The sequence below is a fragment of the Triticum urartu genome, chromosome 4A (assembly GCF_056163025.1).
Source record: "Triticum urartu cultivar PI428250 chromosome 4A, HENAU_Tu73, whole genome shotgun sequence".
Taxonomy (NCBI): domain Eukaryota; kingdom Viridiplantae; phylum Streptophyta; class Magnoliopsida; order Poales; family Poaceae; genus Triticum; species Triticum urartu.
Window position 1 is genome coordinate 64619998 of NC_141876.1, and position 18554 is coordinate 64638551.

Consider the following 18554-nt stretch of genomic DNA (forward strand, 5'->3'; position numbering starts at 1 on the left):
CATGGTCACCGTCGAATAAAAGAAAAGGCTCGTTCCAGCAAATTTGTACACCGGTTCCAGCAAAACTCTTAGATAGTTGTAGCAAAACAAAAGGCATCGCCACCATCAAACAACGCCGCCGTGCATGCATGTAGCAAAAAAAGTCGCCGGTGGTAGCAAAAAAAGGATGTGCTTGTAGCAAAAGTGTCGCTGGTTGAGTAGGACGAACTCCAGTAGTAGCATTTTTGGGTGCTGGTTCCAGCAAACCTCCCAGCCGGTTCCAGCAAAAACAGGTCGCGGTTGTAGCAAAAAAAAATATTGACGTCGGCCCGCTGCTGTGTATAGTGGTAGCAAATCACGTCACCCGGTAGTAGCAAAAAACTGCGTGGTTTGCAGCACAAAAAACATTGCCCCCCATCGTCGAGGTTGCATCATCTTCGCGGATGATGTGGCAAAAAAATGGTGGAAGCTTTTTGCGATGCCGGTTGAAGCTTTTGTGACACCCCGTCGAAGCTTTTTCCTGTTGGCAGCAGCCAACCCTAGCATCGTCGTTCACTGGTTGAAGCTTTTTACAATGCCGATTGAAGCTTTTTGTGACGCCGGATGTAGCTTTTTGTTGTGGCAATGACCAGTTCCAGCATCTGTCGGTCCTGGTTGAAGCTTTTTGCCGCATCGGTTGTAACTTTCCAGAACGCCGGTTGCAACATCACGGGGGTGTCCTTTGGTCTGTGCCCCCATAGCAGCTCGTGGCCATCCCTCGTCGTCATCCGCCTGGAGCTCGTAAGCCTTGGCCCCCTAGCCTGTGAGCTCATAGGCCATGGCCTCCTGTCGTAGTACCGCCGGTGCTCGCCCCTGTCACGTGCGGCCATGGCGAAGGGCGCGACCATGGCGAAGGGCGCAGCCATGGGGATGCTGCAATCCCGTAGGAGAGAGAAGAAAGTAACGAGAGGAAGAAGGGAATCGGTCGCGAGAGAAGAAAAAAAAGGGAACGGTTGGTCATGGGCCCAGGAGATTAGTCAACTATTCGAGGTGCGCTGGGCTGAGGATCTGCGTGGATCGAATGCATGCTGTGTGACCGGCGGAAGGTTCGGCCGGCGTGCCGTTCCCAAACATTTACCTTTGATTTAGGTTTGGTCTACAAATTCAAGGTTGATTTTGAACTTTTTTCTTAAAAAGAAGGCTTCGGAGGTGTGACAGCGTTTGTCCGCGAGCTCCACTCTCCAGCGCGCACGTCACCATCTCCCCGATTCTACAGAGAAGGGCACCGCAAAAAAAAGGTGGGGTGGAAGAAAATCTCGCCGCTTTCCCTTTTTTATTTCGCGCGCGCCATAACGCTGGCGGCGGAGCTTTGACCTCGCCTCGCCGGAGGATAATCCCCTCACCGTCCCTCCTGTCCTAAAACGCGCCCTAATCCCGGGCGGAGAGGATCTCAGCCGGCGCGCCTCTCCATTTCTTCCTCTCGTTCGCTCCGCGCCGGCGGTGGGTGTGACCTCCCAGTAGCACCGCAGCGATGTCATCGGCGGCGGGGACACCATCGGACGGCGGAGGGGATAGGCCGTGGCAGTCATACCACACCGCCTACACCAACGCCAAAGCTGGTAAAACTGCATTTCCCCTCTTTCCTGGCTTAAGATTGCGCCGGTAGGGTTTGAGGCATTCAGCATTTAGTACAAAGTGGCATTGGTATTTATTCTCTTATTACATTGCATTAGGAATGGAGGGAGTTGACAAAGAGAAGGTGCAGAAGGTGATCTATGAAATGAGCAAGGGTTCTAAGTATTTCGAAAATGAGCAGAAGAAGGAGGCGATTACCAAACTTAAAATTGAGCATCTGCGTGCACAGTGTGCAAAGTTAACCGATAATGACATATCACATTTTCAGAAGGTACGAGGCAGCAATTTTTTGGTGCTAACCTTTGTTTGCTGGTTGTTATTTTGTGATACATCTTGCTCAAATACCGATCTGTACTGCGCTAGTATTATGCTCCACCGTCTGTGTATTTATGCTTGTTCCCCCCAACCTAGTTGGTGAACAATTGATCATAAACCTCAACTAAAATGCAGCATGCTGTTTGATTATTGTAGTGTACTATCGAATGATCAATTCACCAACATTTACTTCTGTACCTGTGCTCTCTAGAGATGTTCATGTCTGCAATGCCGAATTGATGATCTTGCCCTCTTCTGAGTTGGTTTGATGATTTTGACCTGATCTGAGTTGTTTGGTTAATGATCTTAATCTGATTTGGGCTGTGGTCCGGGGCATGTTAACTTTAGCATCGCAGCAATGTAAAGTTTGTATTGACACCAGTTTGATAAATTAGTATGTTTTAATAGTTTATGTAGCATGGCGCGTTTCAACTCATCTGATCTTGTTTTGCTCTTTTATGCCGTCATGCCTATGCGCTGACACAATTTCAGGTTGCTGAAAAGAAAATTTTGGAGTTGGAAGCTTCACGGGATCTTTCAAAGATATGGCTCCACACTGACATGGACGCCTTCTATGCTGCTGTTGAGACATTGGAAAATCCATCCTTGAAGGGAAAACCTTTGGCAGTAGGTAGCATGTCTATGATAGCTACCGCCAGTTATGAGGTTAGCATACAAGGTTCCTGACATTTGTCATTTCTTTTAATCTCTAAATATTATTAGTTAGTGATAATGTGCTCCATAATCTGTTCCCTTTCCTGTGGAAGTATGGTTGATGAACTATCAAATGCTAATCACCTTAAACTGGACTATCCGAAATGGGCTTGGCTATTTTGTTTGTTTGCCAAAACTACAAACAATGTTCCCTGTTGTCTGGTGTATGGTGTAATTAATTGAATCATGCAGGCGCGGAAATTTGGCGTTCGTGCAGCGATGCCTGGTTTTATTGGATGTAAACTGTGTCCTGACTTGGTTTTTGTCCGTCCAAATTTTGAGAGATACAGTCATTATAGTGGATTGGCAAGAAAAGGTTTGCAACGTGATGCTCATTTGGAAACCTTTAAACATATATGCTATATAGCTGAGCAGAACTCATTATTGAAGTATTGGTTGCCTTAGTTTTCCAGAGGTATGATCCCAACTTCTTTGCAACGAGTCTAGATGAAGCATACCTTGATATTACAGAAGTCTGCATCGAGAGAGGCATTACAGGCGAGGAGGTAAGCTTAAGCTTTACCAGTAACCACAATTCTCCTGGCTTAACAAGTGCATATGGTGATATGGCTTGATTTACCCTTCATGGTTTAAAATATTTTCTCAACATGCTAGTACTACAATATTGTAAGCTTGCTGCTCACATCGCTTTTGTTTCATTTACAGGTTGCTTCTGAGCTTAGGGATGCCGTTCACCAAGAAACTGGTCTAACATGTAGTGCTGGGGTTGCTCCAAACCGCATGATTGCAAAGGTCAGAGCCTGAAGTCCTTTTCTAATTATTTTTTCTCAACTTCGATTCCTCAAGGTAATGTACTGGTCATATTACGTGTTTGTTTTCCGCCTGCCTTTGTTTGGATGTCACATTGGGTTTAAATTAAAGTAATAATCTCAGACTTACTGAACGGTACTGGCAAGTAGTAGTTCACTTTCAATAGCCATTATGGATCGCACCTGGAAAGGCTGTTTGCCACACATGGCTGGAGATTTTTAGGCTATACATCATCATCTTTACTCATCTTAAATCTAATTGTGCCCTTATAATTGTTCTGAAATCTCTTTGCTAGGTTTGCTCTGATATTAACAAGCCTAATGGACAATTTATTCTGCCAAATGACCGGGATGCTGTCACGACATTTGTATCTACATTACCTATAAGAAAGGTACTTTATAGCAAGAAGGGTTCATGTTTGTTATGGTAGTGTTCTTTTAGCCCATTATTCTTTTCATATCATATTTCACAATTTTACCTTGGTTAGGCTATGACATACTCCATTGTATGCAGATAGGTGGTATAGGTAAGGTAACAGAACAGATGTTACACCAGGTTCTTAGCATCAGTACATGCCAGGAGATGCTACAAAAGGCTGCTTTCTTATGTGCTCTTTTTTCTGAAGGCTCAACAGGTCCCAATGTTAATTACACTTTTAATTGTTCTATTTCAAGCTTTCAGGAAGCTATATTATATCTATCCAGATCACGATACCAGAAATCAAGGTTCTGAAACTCAGACATTGTCATCTGCTTACTAGATATGATCATTTTAATATTCTTCAGATTTCTTTCTTTCGGTTGGCCTTGGATTGGGAGGCACAGAAACTCCTGAGCATAGGCTAAGAAAAAGTATGAGTTGCGAGCGAACTTTCTCTGCAACAAACGATTCTCGTTTGCTTTTCGAGAAGTTAGGTAAACATTCTTATTCTTTAATTAGTATTTGTTGTGCATTTGAATTAGTGAAGCTAGTTTGACAATTTCACATATTACCATCACATACCCAGACACCTTTGGTACTTACGTATTTGTTCTAGATTTGGTACAGAACATCTCTTTCTATATAAGAGCAATATCTTCAAATACTATGTTATTTCAATGGTTATATATGCAGTGCCAAATCTTCTGCTAGAAATAGCATACTTATGGTTCATTCTGGGTATATTTATAAGCACCTTGACAGGGTCACTTGGATGATATGTTTAATTTCCTTGAGGAAAAAGGCATACCTTATCTCCTTGGAACTCTCCAGTTCGTTCAGTTTCAACCCTAAACTCAATTGTATAGTATGTACCGTTTAATTTCATTAATGACTGATCACGTAAAAGAATAAGCATCACTGTAACATTTCTTCTTTGCTGCTATATCATGCTAAAATAATAGAGCAGTTGTCACGACTTGGGGAAAGATTGATAACAATACTGTTTTGTTTTATTTTGTGATGCCTAGAAGTACCAGTATCATAAAAAACAATCTGCGTGTAATAAACCCTTTAGAGACATTAAAATATATGGCTTTTCATGTGCCACTGATGTGAGCTTGCTAACATCTTTTCAATGCACGGCTCACAAAATGATTGTTTATTTTCAGATAACCTCGCCGAAAATTTAGCTGATGACATGCAAAAGGAGTGTTTGAAGGGAAGAACGCTAACACTCAAACTAAAGACTGCAGCTTTTGAGGTTCTGATCTCCTATGTGTATAAAATTGACTAGTTATTGGTAATTATTGCACCAAGATTGCCAAGAGAGATGGTTTGTTTCATGGCTCACTAGAGTAATGAACCATCTAAACCAGGTTAGGACGAGAGCAGCAACTGCACAAAACTACATGAGCTCCAAGGAAGACATCCTGATCTACGCTAAGAAGTTGCTTAAGGCTGAAATGCCTCTTTCTTTGAGATTGATGGGTAGGTGTGAGCATCTAAAATATTTCTTTGTTTCAAGTTTGATGATTACTACTCCCTCCGTTCCAAAATAGATGACTCAACTTTGTACTAACTTTAGTACAAAGTTAGGACAAAGTTGGGTCATCTATTTTGGAACGGGGGGAGTAGTTGGCTGGAACCTGTATCGGTTTCTTTTTGAACTTCTGATATGACTTGAAAGCTCGGATCACAATCACCTGTACCTGAATCTCATTGCCACTGAAGTATTCACTACAAATTTACACAGTTTGGGTCATCCTCCTCAAGTTGGTCTGGTTGCTTTGATAACCAGGAGCAATAGGGCATGTGGTTCTGGCTTGGTGATGTTTCATTACCTTGGCAGTTGATATTTTGTATCTCCATGTTTTGATATAATCTGTTTTATGCCAATCGTATTGCATTATTTATACTTGATGTTTCTTTTGTCTTGCTGCTCAGGGAAGTCAATCTAACTGTCATGCTAATACACTTTTACAGGGTTGCGAATGTCTCACTTCAGTGGTGAGAAGGATGATTCAACTAGCCCAACACAAAAGACACTAGATCGATTTTTTCAGTCCTCGGATATTAACTCAAATACCAATGGAACGAATGGTGCAAGTTGCATTGATGTCTCAGGAGGGCATAACGATTGTAATGATGCGGCAACGAAGGATGAGTCGATACATGATGCAGAGAAAGATGTCTCCATAGATCAGCAGTCCTCACATGATGATAACTCATCTGTTCCAGAAGGAGCGAGCTCGGTTAATTATGATAACGAGGCCGCCTCAAGTAGTTGGAAGGTGTGTGTCTCAACCTCTCAACTGAAATTTGTTCAACGTTTTTGCAGCCAAGAGAAAGCGTACATGCCCCACACCATCCATTTCCTCTACAGATTGGTCACAAATGCTTGATGATAGAAACAATCAAACTCGGTTCTTCATGCAGGTTACACAGACCGAGAAGTTTGACGAGTTGGGCGACTTGACCAGCTCCAGAGCTTGTGCTTCGTCGAGTAAACCTGGTCAGCATTTCTGGGTAGATGGCTATATTTGCTCCCTCTGCGGATTTGAGCTACCTCCATGTTTTGAGGAGGAAAGGCAAGAACATTCGGATTTCCACTTGGCTGAAATGTTGCAACAGGAAGAGGCGGTAGACAACACAGCCCGCCTCTCGAAGGAAAGGTATTTGTCTGCTGCCATATGCTTAACAGTTATGTTGTTGCCTATTGCTTTTGTGCTTCTGCCACCGGGGTTTTTCCATATATGCCTATTTTGACTCCAATTCCCATAATTATTAAAAAGAACAGTTCGCTTGAATGGAGAGTTCATTGAAACAGACTATTAGCTTTTTATGTTGCATTATTATTCCGCCTTTTAGAGAAGAGATGAACAGGATGTAACATAACTTGGTCTCCGTTATCCTGTTCCATATTTGGCAGGTTGGCCGAACGGCCATGCTCTACTACTACCACACCCACGCCCAAGAAGAAACTCAAGTCCTCCAAAGAGGGAAAACATATACCTATTGATTCTTTCTTCCTCAAGTGTAACAAGAAGTTGTAAGATATCAGAGCCACAAGTTTTGTAGGCAACACTGTAGTGACATGTTGTGAACCCAGACACCCAGTTATAGACTGTTGTACATGTATTAATATTATTTTTCCGTTGTTGAGAATAATATGTAAATATTGCCGCGGCATCTGAGTTAATCGTCGCGAAAGAGCCGGCTTGCCCAGAAGGGAAATGGAGTTTCAGGGGTAGATTGGATGAAAATAATGATTTCGTGCAACTATTTGGACATGATACCCGGTGATTTGGTTGTGCTCTTTCATGTGAAATTCAAATTCCCCTGATGCATCTGAGTCAGTACAGAAATTCTAACCTCTAAACCTAACAAATCGAATGAACAATGGATGATTTTTCAGGTGAAAGAAATATCTTGCTAGTCTGGCAAATATCTGTGTCAAATGCTAGAGACACGTAAAACGAAGATATCAGAAAGATGCACAGCGGCCTCCTTGCTCGGCCCCCTCAGCTCGCCCCCTTCTCCGGCGCCGCGTCACCGCCAGCTGCTCTCCCCTGCCGTCGGACCCCATGGGCGCGCCCGGGTCTAGGCGTGTCGACGGCGACGCCCCGGCGGCCGTGTCGCCGGAATCCCTGCGGCGCGGCGAAGACGGAGAGGCCCGACCGCCGCGGCTTCCGCTTCGCCGCCGCCGGCCAGCTCTCCAGCTCCAGTCCACCCCAACGTGTACGACCCCCTCCCCCTCCCTACCTCGTCAGATAGATTATTGCCTTGCGCTTGAAATCGGAGCTCACGGAACAATCCATGCCCTCAGCTTGGCTGACCAAAAATCCTAGACTTGGATGCTTCTCTAGTTGCAACTTTGTTCCAAGTTCTATCATCTCATTTGGACAAGTGCAGTGTAATTGAGCTACTTCGTCATACTAACTTAACCGGGACGAATGCTGTATATGTACTGCAGGAGAAGCTGCAGGTTGCTGCAGCCGCATCGAAAGCCGCCGTGCAGCTACAAAATGGTAACGACCACACAAAGATTCAGTAGCTTTATCACATAGCTTGGGCCTCAAGTTGTGCCGCACTTTGTTCTTATTTGAATGCAGCCTGGGACGCTGCTAGAGTGCTACTAGTATCTTCTAAGCGTGTTGCCCCAAACATATGTGCTCAGGTCTTTCACTTCAGAGCAGTCAATACGTCGTCCCCGAAGATGTTAGAGCGGCAGGGTTTCAGATCGACGCCGATGAACTGACATCCATTGTCGAAAGCCGTGACACGGAAAGGCTGACCGAGCACGGTCAGTTAGATGGGATCGCCGACAAGCTAGCGACGTCGTTGACCGATGGGATAAGCATGCGCGAGGACCTCTTGGTGCAGAGGGAGCAAATATATGGTGTAAACAAGTTCGCTGAGAGCGAGCCTCGCAGCTTCTGGGAGTTTGTATGGGACGCCCTGCAAGATACTACCCTGATAATCCTTGCTGCATGTGCTTTTGTCTCTTTGACTGTCGGCATCGCCACCGAAGGCTGGCCGAACGGCTCCCATGATGGCATCGGAATCTTCGCGAGTATCATCCTGGTTGTTTCTGTTACCGCGACGAGTGACTACCAGCAGTCTTTGCAATTCAGGGACCTGGACAAAGAGAAGAGGAAAATTCTTGTTCAGGTTACAAGGGACGGGTTCAGGCAAAGGATATTGATAGATGATCTTCTTCCCGGTGATGTTGTCCATCTAGCTGTTGGAGATCAGGTTCCTGCAGATGGCGTCTTTGTTTCTGGGTTTTCTCTGTTGCTGGATGAGTCCAGTCTAACTGGAGAGAGCGAGCCTGTCGATGTAAATGAAGACAAGCCTTTTCTTTCATCAGGGACCAAAGTCCTAGATGGGTCTGGCCAAATGCTGGTTACATCGGTCGGGATGCGGACACAATGGGGAAAGCTAATGGCTGCTCTCACTGAAGGTGGGAATGATGAAACTCCGCTTCAGGTTAAACTTAGTGGAGTTGCAAATATTATCGGTAAAATCGGCCTGTTTTTTGCTGTGTTAACTTTCATTGTCCTCTCCCAAGAATTAATTGGCCAGAAATATCATGATGGGCTTCTTTTGAGCTGGTCAGGAGACGATGTTTTAGAGATATTGAATCATTTTGCTGTCGCGGTTACAATTGTTGTCGTTGCTGTGCCTGAGGGGTTGCCATTAGCAGTCACACTGAGCCTCGCCTATGCAATGGAGAAGATGATGAATGATAAGGCACTGGTCCGGCAGTTGGCTGCCTGCGAAACTATGGGATCAGCCACAGTCATTTGCAGTGACAAGACAGGAACACTAACGTCCAATCGCATGACTGTTGTTAAGGCCTGCATCTGTGGGAACACCGTGGAAGTTAGCGATCCGCTGATTCCTTCTAGTTTGTCTTCAGAACTCCCAGAAGTTGCAGTAGAAACTCTTCTAGAATCCATACTCACCAACACTGGTGGTGAAGTCGTGGTAGACCAAAATGGAAAGCAAGATATAATTGGTACTCCTACCGAGACAGCTTTGTTGGAATTTGCACTGTCATTAGGTGGAAACTACAAACAAAAACGGCAGGAAACTAAGATTGTTAAGGTGGAGCCTTTTAATTCAGTAAAAAAGAGGATGACTGTTATTCTCGAGCTTCCAGGAGGAGGATACCGTGCACATTGTAAGGGTGCTACAGAAATAGTATTGGCTGCCTGTGATAAGTTCATAGACGGCAGCGGCAGTGTTGTTCCCCTTGACAAGAAAACTGCCAACATGCTCAATGATATCATCGAGACCTTTTCTAGCGAAGCACTTCGTACACTATGCCTTGCTTACAGGGGATTGGAAGATGGCTCTACTCAAGAGGAAATACCACTGCAAGGATACACATTCATTGGCATTGTTGGTATTAAAGATCCTGTGCGTCCGGGTGTCAGGGAGTCTGTGGCAAGTTGCCGGTCTGCTGGCATTGCGGTTAAAATGGTTACAGGGGACAATATTAATACAGCAAAGGCAATTGCTCGTGAATGTGGTATACTTACTGATGGCGGTCTTGCCATTGAAGGTGCTGAGTTCAGAGAGAAAACACCCAAAGAACTCCTTGAGCTGATTCCCAAAATGCAGGTTTGTCATGCCTCTGTTTTATCTTGGCTTTGCAAGTGTCTATCCATCTAGTGAATTCTCATGTGCCAGTCTTGTGCAACTAAAGGTGCTAGCCCGATCGTCGCCACTTGATAAGCTTGCACTTGTGAAGCACTTGCGCACAACTTCCAATGAAGTTGTTGCTGTGACTGGTGATGGCACTAATGATGCACCTGCGCTGCGTGAGGCGGATATTGGACTTGCCATGGGCGTTGCAGGGACTGAGGTAATAACACCACTGAGTGATGCATACATAGCCTTGAAATGTCGTGGATTATACTATACATTTCTCCGGTTTTATATGAAGTTATGAAGGGATGTTTGGCTTTGAGATGTAGTGGAACTGTGGGGTGTGGATTATTCCTAGGACTATAACTATATACATGGTTTGACTTGCTATTGTTCTGTGGTTTGTCAATATTATTTGCTGGTGAATCTAGAAACCAAATTAAAATATTTATCTGGTTCCTGGGTAGTGGGACTATGGGAGGCTCCATTGTAGAAGATGATAACTTATGTGTTCTGCATAATCTGAATTTCTGTTGTTGGTAGAGCCTTTTCTAAGTTTTTGGCAGGCATTTGCCCTGTAATTTTTTCTTTAAATTGCTCTATGCATTTACGCAGGTGGCGAAAGAGAGCGCTGATGTTGTGATTCTGGATGACAACTTCTCCACGATTGTTACTGTTGCGAAATGGGGACGCTCTGTTTACGTCAACATCCAAAAGTTTGTGCAGTTCCAGTTGACTGTTAATATTGTTGCATTACTAGTCAACTTCTCCTCCGCGTGCTTTACAGGTATATCCTACTCATGATATTGTTGGTTTCAACACGTCTCCCATCTCACGGTCTACTATGTAATCTCATGCCAGGAGATGCGCCGCTGACAGCTGTTCAACTTCTCTGGGTCAACATGATCATGGACACCCTAGGTGCGCTGGCACTTGCCACCGAACCGCCTAACGATAATTTGATGGAGAAAGCACCAGTGGGAAGGACAGGGAAGTTCATCACAAACATAATGTGGAGGAATATTCTGGGGCAGTCGTTGTACCAATTCACCGTCCTCTGGTATCTACAAAGTCAAGGGAGATATGTGTTTGGGCTTGAAGGCTCCGAGGCTGATACTGTCCTAAATACAATCATATTCAACACCTTCGTCTTCTGCCAGGTATGTCGGCTCTCGTAAAATGCTCTCCTCTTTCACCATCGTTTCTTCTAAAGTACTATTCCCTCCATTCGGAAATAAATGACGTGGCTTTAGTTCAAATTTGAACTAAAACGTAAAACCACGTCACTTATTTCCGAACGGAGGGAGTAGAACGAGATAGAGTGGAAGGAAATCGTGTCGTATGGGTTGAATATTATCATTAAAACAGTGAAGAGAGAAGGTAGCATGGTGATAGTTATAATTGTTATTTGAGCTGAAGTGCCAAGCGAAGTGGATAATTTCTTGCAGAGGATTAATACGATGTGATTTCTTGGTTTTGGGATCTCTGTTTTGTTTTTACCGTGTTCAAGCGGAATCAAACAATTTGTTAGTATTTTTTTTTGTGCTTCATGGCTCCGTTTTTTGATCTGCATCTCCGTAGGTGTTCAATGAGGTCACCTCAAGGGAGATGGAGGAGATCAATGTTCTGAAGGGAATGTCGGAGAACTCTATTTTCGTGGGCGTTCTCACCGGCACTGTTGTCTTCCAGTTCATCCTGGTCCAGTTCCTGGGCGACTTTGCCAACACCACCCCGCTGACCCAGCTCCAGTGGCTCATCTGCATCCTCTTTGGCTTCCTTGGAATGCCTATTGCCGCCATGATCAAGCTCATTTCTGTAGAACCTCGTGAAGAACAGGACGGTTATGGAAAGTTGTAGACTACAGCAAAAGATCAACAATCTAGAGTCAAAGATCAACACCATACCACGAAGAAACATGACTCAATGCCACTTCCTGCATGCCCCAGATCAGACATGCAGTGCAGATTAACCAGCTGTCTTTGAAAACCAAGGCAAATGGTAAATTACCCAGCACAATAACTTCGTACAAGTATGGCACGCTAACTTTGTAGTACAAGGTTTCAATGTAGGGTGTAGACATCCCGAGATTATACATATGTAATACTATTGTTACACCAATGATTACAGTGATTCATTCAATGTTAAAAGTTGATTTGTTCCAACAAATCAGCAGCTTAATGCTCATACAGTACATATCAGGTGTTCTAGAAACATATGGGTTGCCCTTTACTGATGGCGCAGCTATTTGATTTGTGCAATTAACGATTTCTGTCATGTAGATACCATACACAGCTGCAACAAAATACTTTGCCTATAACGCACTGCATGGCGCCTTCCCAAACTGCGGCGAAGTGAAAGGATAGCTGGGTCTCGAATCAAGAAACCAACTGCCATATATCTACATGCCAGGGCAACTGCCATATATCAACGTACTCCCTCCGTTCCGAATTACTTGTCGCAGGTATGGATGTATCTAGATATATTTTAGTTCTAGATACATCCATTTCTGCGATGAGTAATTTAGAACGGAGGGAGTACTTGCCAGGTTAACTAACTTCCCCGTCACCAGTCAGCTAGTCTGACTGCATGCATCATAGGGGAGTACTGACTGTATCAATATTTTTGCGCTCTCCAGCTTCTGCATTGAACCTTCATCATCAACAAGGCCCTCCCTGCAATGCCTGTCGATCTCAAAGAAGTTCTCGCGCAGAGAATCATGAGTGAGCCGCAGGTTCTCGGAGGCTGACGAGCTGCTGCTGCTCGCAAGCAGCTTGTCACAAACAAAGCGTGCCAAGCCTAAGACAATGCCGTGCTCCGCTCTCTGCAGCGCCAACTGAAGGTTGGAAAGCAAAATGCCACCAAAGGAATCCAGGATCTTAGGGCTTCCTTTCTTCAGCAGGTTCACCATCAATTCTGCTAGCTTTTTGGATGACGGTGACTCCTCGTGCTCGTTGCCCTGCTCGCTCTGATCATCCTCCCTAGGTTCTTCCGCCTCAAGTAGCTCATTCTTGGCCAGAGCAGCAACCCACAACGGTAATTCAGCGTCACCCAAGTTGCACATCTTGGTAGCCATCTCACTTTCTGGCCCAATCAACCAGCGGCATCCAAGACCCAATATCAGGACTGGCAGCCACTGTTTTACAGCAGAAACTAGTGTGAGAGCATATCTCGGGCCTGCAAAGGATTCTACAGCAGGTACAAGATCAAGAAGATTATTGGCAAGGAGGAAGGCCTCCACTGGGGGACTCGCTGACTCGGTTGAGCTTGCTAGCACCAAATGAAGCAGCTTGGCTGCGTAAGTGAAGGAGCTTCGTGTAAGGATCAGTATGTCTTTCAGATCATCCCCATTGAAAGATGAGACCACACTGTGCCTTTTCATGGCTGACACTGCATATTTTGTGTAAGATGATGCAAATCCGACACATCTTACTTTACTCTCATTGACCAGCTTGATGGTTGTCGTATCGACAATGAACTTAAGAATTGAAGTACCAAGCATAATCACATTTATTGTGCATTCCACTGGATTTCCTGCACAAGATGCATCACTTACTTATTTATGAGGTAATAAGAAAAATTATGCAGGATTTTTTTGACCGAGAAATTATGCAGCATTGATACAATATGCACAGATAACGATGATTTTAAACATGAAATTTGTATTTACACTCTTTGCATGCTATCAGAACATCAGATACTCACTTGAGTTGATGAATAAACAATCAATTTAAAGAGGATTACCACATAAAGAGCTTGTATGGGTTTTGTGAAGACATACCTTCAGGGGTGACATGCTGCTGATGTTTATGTTCTGCAGATTCCTTATTCTTGTTCAATGTTGAAGTTGAGTTGGTGGAAACAGTAACAGATCCATTTACAAATCTATCATAGCATCTCAGCAGATGGTCCAGTGACTGGTTGACAATTGTCGACTGACACAAGATGAAATTTACAATGAGACTAGCAAAATATTAAATACAAATACTGAATAATATTCACACAGATCTATGGAATGCTATCTAAGATAACAGTGTGCAATCACCGAATCTTAGATTTGTTCCTATTGATGCATAACCAGATAAGTACGGTTTAACAACAAGATAACAGGTGTGGTGGCACTGCGTAAATCGACTCACCTCAGAGCAGCTCATATCCGTTTGATCAACATCCTGAAGAGCACTATATGTAGCCAAACTCAAATAAGCCAACACTGGACTGAGGTCTAGAGATTCAAAATGTAGGCACTGCTCAATGTACACTTGAGAAATGACCTTCAGAGAAGAAAATGCAATTTCTGCATAAGATTGCACAAAAGCAGCTCTCATCTCCTCAGCTTTTAGTATTTCATTAAGCTGCCATGCTGCTCCCCCTACAGCAGCAAGTTCTTCATTATTCAGGATTACTGGTGTGGATGACCTATTTCCAACCACATCGTCAGACCTTGCTGGCGTTTTCTTAAGCGACTTCCCTTTCTTCCTCTTTGTAGATGCAACAGGGCACGATGGAGGTTCGAGTCCATAAATCCCAGAAAAATAAGAGGCTTTAGATTGCAAAATATTAGTCAATTCTTCAAACATTTCATCAGAACGGCCACTCAAATGTACCAACTTATGCGCTGCCAACAATGCTTCTTGACATTCTTCCTGCTTGGAAGTCACCGCAGCATTCACAACTATATTCATGCATTCGATATGTAACACACATAGATCATCAGGTGATACCACTGGCACCATGCTGAGAAGAGCAGCCTGGGCACCATCAGAAACTGCAGTTTTAAAGAGCAGCTTCAGTTTAGCATTTGCAAAGCACTCTCTCAAAGCAACCAAATTAGAGCCCTCGTCAGATAAGCTTTTTATTAGTTTGGCGGAAGCAATAACAAGACCATCAGTCTGCTCTGAATTCAATCCTGATGGTGACAATGCCCGACTAATAGAGACTTTAATAAGCCCAACAAGACGCTGCGAGGATGATCCTTCGGACAGAGCAAATTCACAAAACCTTGCCCCAGCTGCTGGCGATCTCTTTATGAGTGCAATGCAGCGATCACATGCTTCTTTTAAAGGCAACTTAGATGGAAAGTAAGAAGGAATGAGAAGCTTTGTGATTTTTTTAGCAACACGGGGATGATCATCTGCAAGTGAAGACAATAGAGTACCCAAACCAACAACCTGAACAGAAAAGTGTGTATTAAACTCCTACCCAGAAATATCCAAATATACGCTAGCCTATTTGCTCAAATTGAAAGTTCTGTAAATGCAAAGGTCAGCTAGGTTACAGTGTAAATCAAGATATGCATGCAATAACTATGTACCATACCTTATTGTATTGGAAAGATCGAAGATCACGAATAGTTAACAGGAGATCTACAGCAGCAGCTCTGACAGATAAAGCAGGATCAGAAACCATATCGCTTAATCTTGGAAGTAGCACTTTCAGTATGTCATGACTTTGTGGATTGTCAAGCAAGTATATCAGGCCATTCAGTGTTGATAGACGAACTTCATTGCAAGAATCTTTGGACATGTCATCAACAATTTTACTCAAATTTTTTGAAATGGTTGGCGATGGAATAACTTCCCAAAACTGGTTAAGAATACGGCAAATTCCTTCAACTGCGACTGCCCGTATTTCTGGGCAGTCATCTATGAGAAGTTTGTCTAGCAGGAAGAACTGCTTCTCTAACAGAGGATCATTGACATCCTTTGTCACATCTGGGTCTTCGAGGGGAAATAAATCCAGTAGAAGATGTAAAGCATTATGGCGAACATTAGAGTTCGCAACCTGCCACAAAGTAGACACTTGAGATAGCCATAAGAATGTCTAACTTAAAGTGTTCCATACCTACTATTTCTTGACAAATACACGTTAAAAGTGAAACATGAAAAGTGATTACAACTTCCTGAGTACAAACTAAACTTCAAGTAATCCATTGAATTCAGTAAACTTGGCCATTGTTCTAAAAAAATTATAGGTTGTAATGTTTCTCTCATACCTAGAGCATAAACAGTGATGACCGACTATGCAGCTTTGGGAATGTGGATGGGTTATTTGAAAGCAACAGTATACATGACATCCTACCTATATAGAATCACTCAATACTGTTCAGTATGCATTAATCAAATGTTGATATGCGATTATGCATTGCTATTTTAGACATGAATAAATTCCAGTAGACAAACTGTTACCTAGAGTATCACAGTACCGACCAATCTCATTTTGTCCAGAAACCTGATCTTTGTGTAGACTTTCCCTTGTGGGAAGATTAACAAGCTAACATGAGATACAAACACTAAGAGGCTAAGGTATCATGTGGAGAAGTCGTGTGAAATTGTGGACGCTTTTGAAGTTTACAGTCATGTGACGAGTTAAACCTTTTTGTTTGTTTGTTATGGCAGTTAGCAGCGAGTACTTTGAAGCTCTGTTAGCTACTGGTTTTGTTATTGTAGCAGCATGCATGTGTGTGAGAATAACACTACTAGGACCAGGCATTTTAGCAGAGCCCGCCGTCTGACATTCTTAAACCTTCCCTAAGCGAAACATTGTACTATCATAATTCATCAACAAATCACTTGAATTGTGATTTCATCAACAGCAGAGCAAGCATTTTTCAAGTCAGTTATATATACTCGCTTCCCTCTGGTACAAATTTGCATCAACACTAGCCAACATATAGTTCTACCACCCATCAGAGAAGTGCAAGGCAATGCACGTACCTGCAATGACCGGAACAGCACAGGCTCGGACAGCCTGAAGACCAACTTTTCAACTCCAGCCACCGCCTTCTGCTCGACGAAAGCCCACAGTATCCTCCTGGCAGCCCTGGCCACCTCCTTGTCAGCGGCATGTACTGCTGCCTCAACCATCCCCTGCAGAAACCCATCCCCGATCTCCCCTCTGACCCACCCTGCGTCCTTCCAGGCTCTGAACACCACCTCGCCGTAGGCGACCACGGCCGCCCGCCTCCCTCGCATCATCCCCACCTGGGCCCTTATGAGCTCCAGCCCCTCCCTGGCGAGCCCCTCGCTGACCCCGAGCACCAGCGCCAGGAGCTTCCTCCCTTCCTCGGCCTTGAGGAAGTGGGGCGACACGAAGCAGCGCAGCAGGAGCAACTTGAAGTCCGAGATGCTCTCGTCGGTGTAGTCGAGCAGAGGCAGCGCCTCGCGGAGGGCGAAGAGGCGGCGGAGGAGCGGCCTGGCGTTGGAGCCGGAGGTGAGCGCCTGGGAGAAGAGGTAAGGCAGGGTCTGGGCGACGAGCGCGTCGCGCCCTGGAGCCCCGGCGCGCCACGCGAGCTCGAAGCAGGAAGCGGCGAGCGCGGCGACGGGAGGGTCCTCGGTGGCGAGGACCGCGAGGCGGTCGTGCAGGAGCGCGAGCGGGCGGAGGAGGTCGTCCCATCGCGGCGGGTGGAGGGGGTGGGTGAGGAGGAGGTGGAGGAGGACGGCGGCGGGGGCGCGGGGGGAGATGGAGCCGGAGCCGGGGTCCGCGTCGGCGGAGAGGGCTTGGGCTAGGGTTTGCGGGAGGGAGAGGAGGGCTGGGTGGGAGTCGGGGAGGGAGTGGACGGTGTGCTTGAGGTGGGGAGGGGTCTTGAGAGCTGCGGCGGCGGCGGGGGCGGGGAGGAGGGTGGCGGCCAGGGCGAGGAGGTCGGCGGAGGAGGAGGGGGCAGGCCCGTCGTCGCCGGCTGCGGGGGCGGTGCGGCGGCGGCGGCGCGCGGGCGGCATTGCGGCTGTGGGGTGAGATTTTCTGGCGGGGTTCGAAATGGGGAACGGAGGGAGATCGACGGATTTGCGGAATTTTTAGGAGGGAGAGAGCCAAAGGGAGGCGGCGACGGGGACTGAATTTGGAGGCGGAGGTGCGATTGGGGATCCGCCAAAAGAATCGGAATTCGCTCGCGGCGGCAAAATGTCTCTGAAACGCACAGGGGCGCGAGCGAACGAGATGGGCCGGCCCATTCAGCGGATAGAACGTGCTACAGGACCTTGGGGCCCAGTCCTTTCCGCCGATTCTTTCAGATCGGACTTCCTCCCAAACTCTGCCAGAATCTTGAACGCATATCTTTTTTCAAGAATCCTACTCCTCCGTAAACTAATATAAAAGCGTTTGAATCACTGCTTTAGTGATCTAAACACTCTTATATTTCTTTACAGAAGGAGTAGTTGTTTATCTTAAACCCTATTCGGCGGTGATGAGAGCATCACTTAAAGGCATATCCACAAACCGACGCACGCCCCCCTCTGTCATGGGCTTGGCCCATTTTCTTTTTAATTTTCTTTCTTTTAATCTTCAGAGAATGTGCGTCGTGGGAGATTCAAACTCCAACCCTCATGGATTACTTCAAGGTGTAGTAATCAACTGGAACGGGTTACTTGATGTACCCACTTGCTTCCTTTTTCTCTTCTTATGTGGAAAATGTAACTCTCAAGAAAAAAAACAGCGCATTTCCTAGCCTACATTTCTATTGTTTTTCGGTTAGGCTGGTTTTTCTTTTCTTTTTTTTCCTCTCCTAATTCACAGAATTTGTTCAAATTCATGGCCTTCTTCAAATTTCTCAACATTTCGGTTTTGCAAAAAAAAACCATTTTTGTCAAATT

The 18554-nt window shown here is 45.1% G+C and overlaps 3 protein-coding genes across 4 annotated transcripts; 2 read left to right on the top strand and 1 right to left on the bottom strand.

The window, feature by feature from the left end:
* The first annotated feature begins 1240 nt into the window (after positions 1 to 1240).
* LOC125550672 (DNA/RNA polymerases superfamily protein) lies at positions 1241 to 6981 on the top strand. Its single transcript, XM_087517776.1, has 14 exons — positions 1241 to 1577; positions 1692 to 1864; positions 2401 to 2574; positions 2815 to 2938; positions 3028 to 3128; positions 3289 to 3375; positions 3689 to 3784; positions 3907 to 4027; positions 4179 to 4307; positions 4983 to 5074; positions 5190 to 5301; positions 5797 to 6104; positions 6250 to 6485; positions 6743 to 6981. Exons 1-14 carry the CDS (start codon positions 1490 to 1492, stop codon positions 6864 to 6866), a joined length of 1965 nt encoding a protein of 654 aa, XP_087373902.1. The 5' UTR covers positions 1241 to 1489; the 3' UTR covers positions 6867 to 6981.
* Positions 6982 to 7163: 182 nt separating this feature from the next.
* On the top strand, positions 7164 to 12153 carry LOC147974786 (calcium-transporting ATPase 3, plasma membrane-type-like). Of its 2 annotated transcripts, none has more exons than XM_048713719.2 (7): positions 7164 to 7551; positions 7787 to 7841; positions 7991 to 9942; positions 10028 to 10186; positions 10585 to 10756; positions 10831 to 11129; positions 11551 to 12153. In XM_048713719.2, exons 1-7 carry the CDS (start codon positions 7306 to 7308, stop codon positions 11824 to 11826), a joined length of 3159 nt encoding a protein of 1052 aa, XP_048569676.2. In that variant the 5' UTR covers positions 7164 to 7305; the 3' UTR covers positions 11827 to 12153. The 2 variants fall into 2 exon arrangements, with proteins under 2 accessions (XP_048569676.2, XP_048569677.2); XM_048713720.2 differs by having other exon boundaries at positions 7488 to 7551; positions 7926 to 9942.
* Positions 12130 to 17808, bottom strand: LOC125554602 (uncharacterized). The gene is made up of 5 exons (XM_048718114.2): positions 16683 to 17808; positions 15286 to 15750; positions 14106 to 15137; positions 13748 to 13901; positions 12130 to 13500 (listed from the first exon to the last, which is right to left on the bottom strand). Exons 1-5 carry the CDS (start codon positions 17682 to 17684, stop codon positions 12539 to 12541), a joined length of 3615 nt encoding a protein of 1204 aa, XP_048574071.2. The 5' UTR covers positions 17685 to 17808; the 3' UTR covers positions 12130 to 12538.
* Positions 17809 to 18554: the final 746 nt, after the last annotated feature.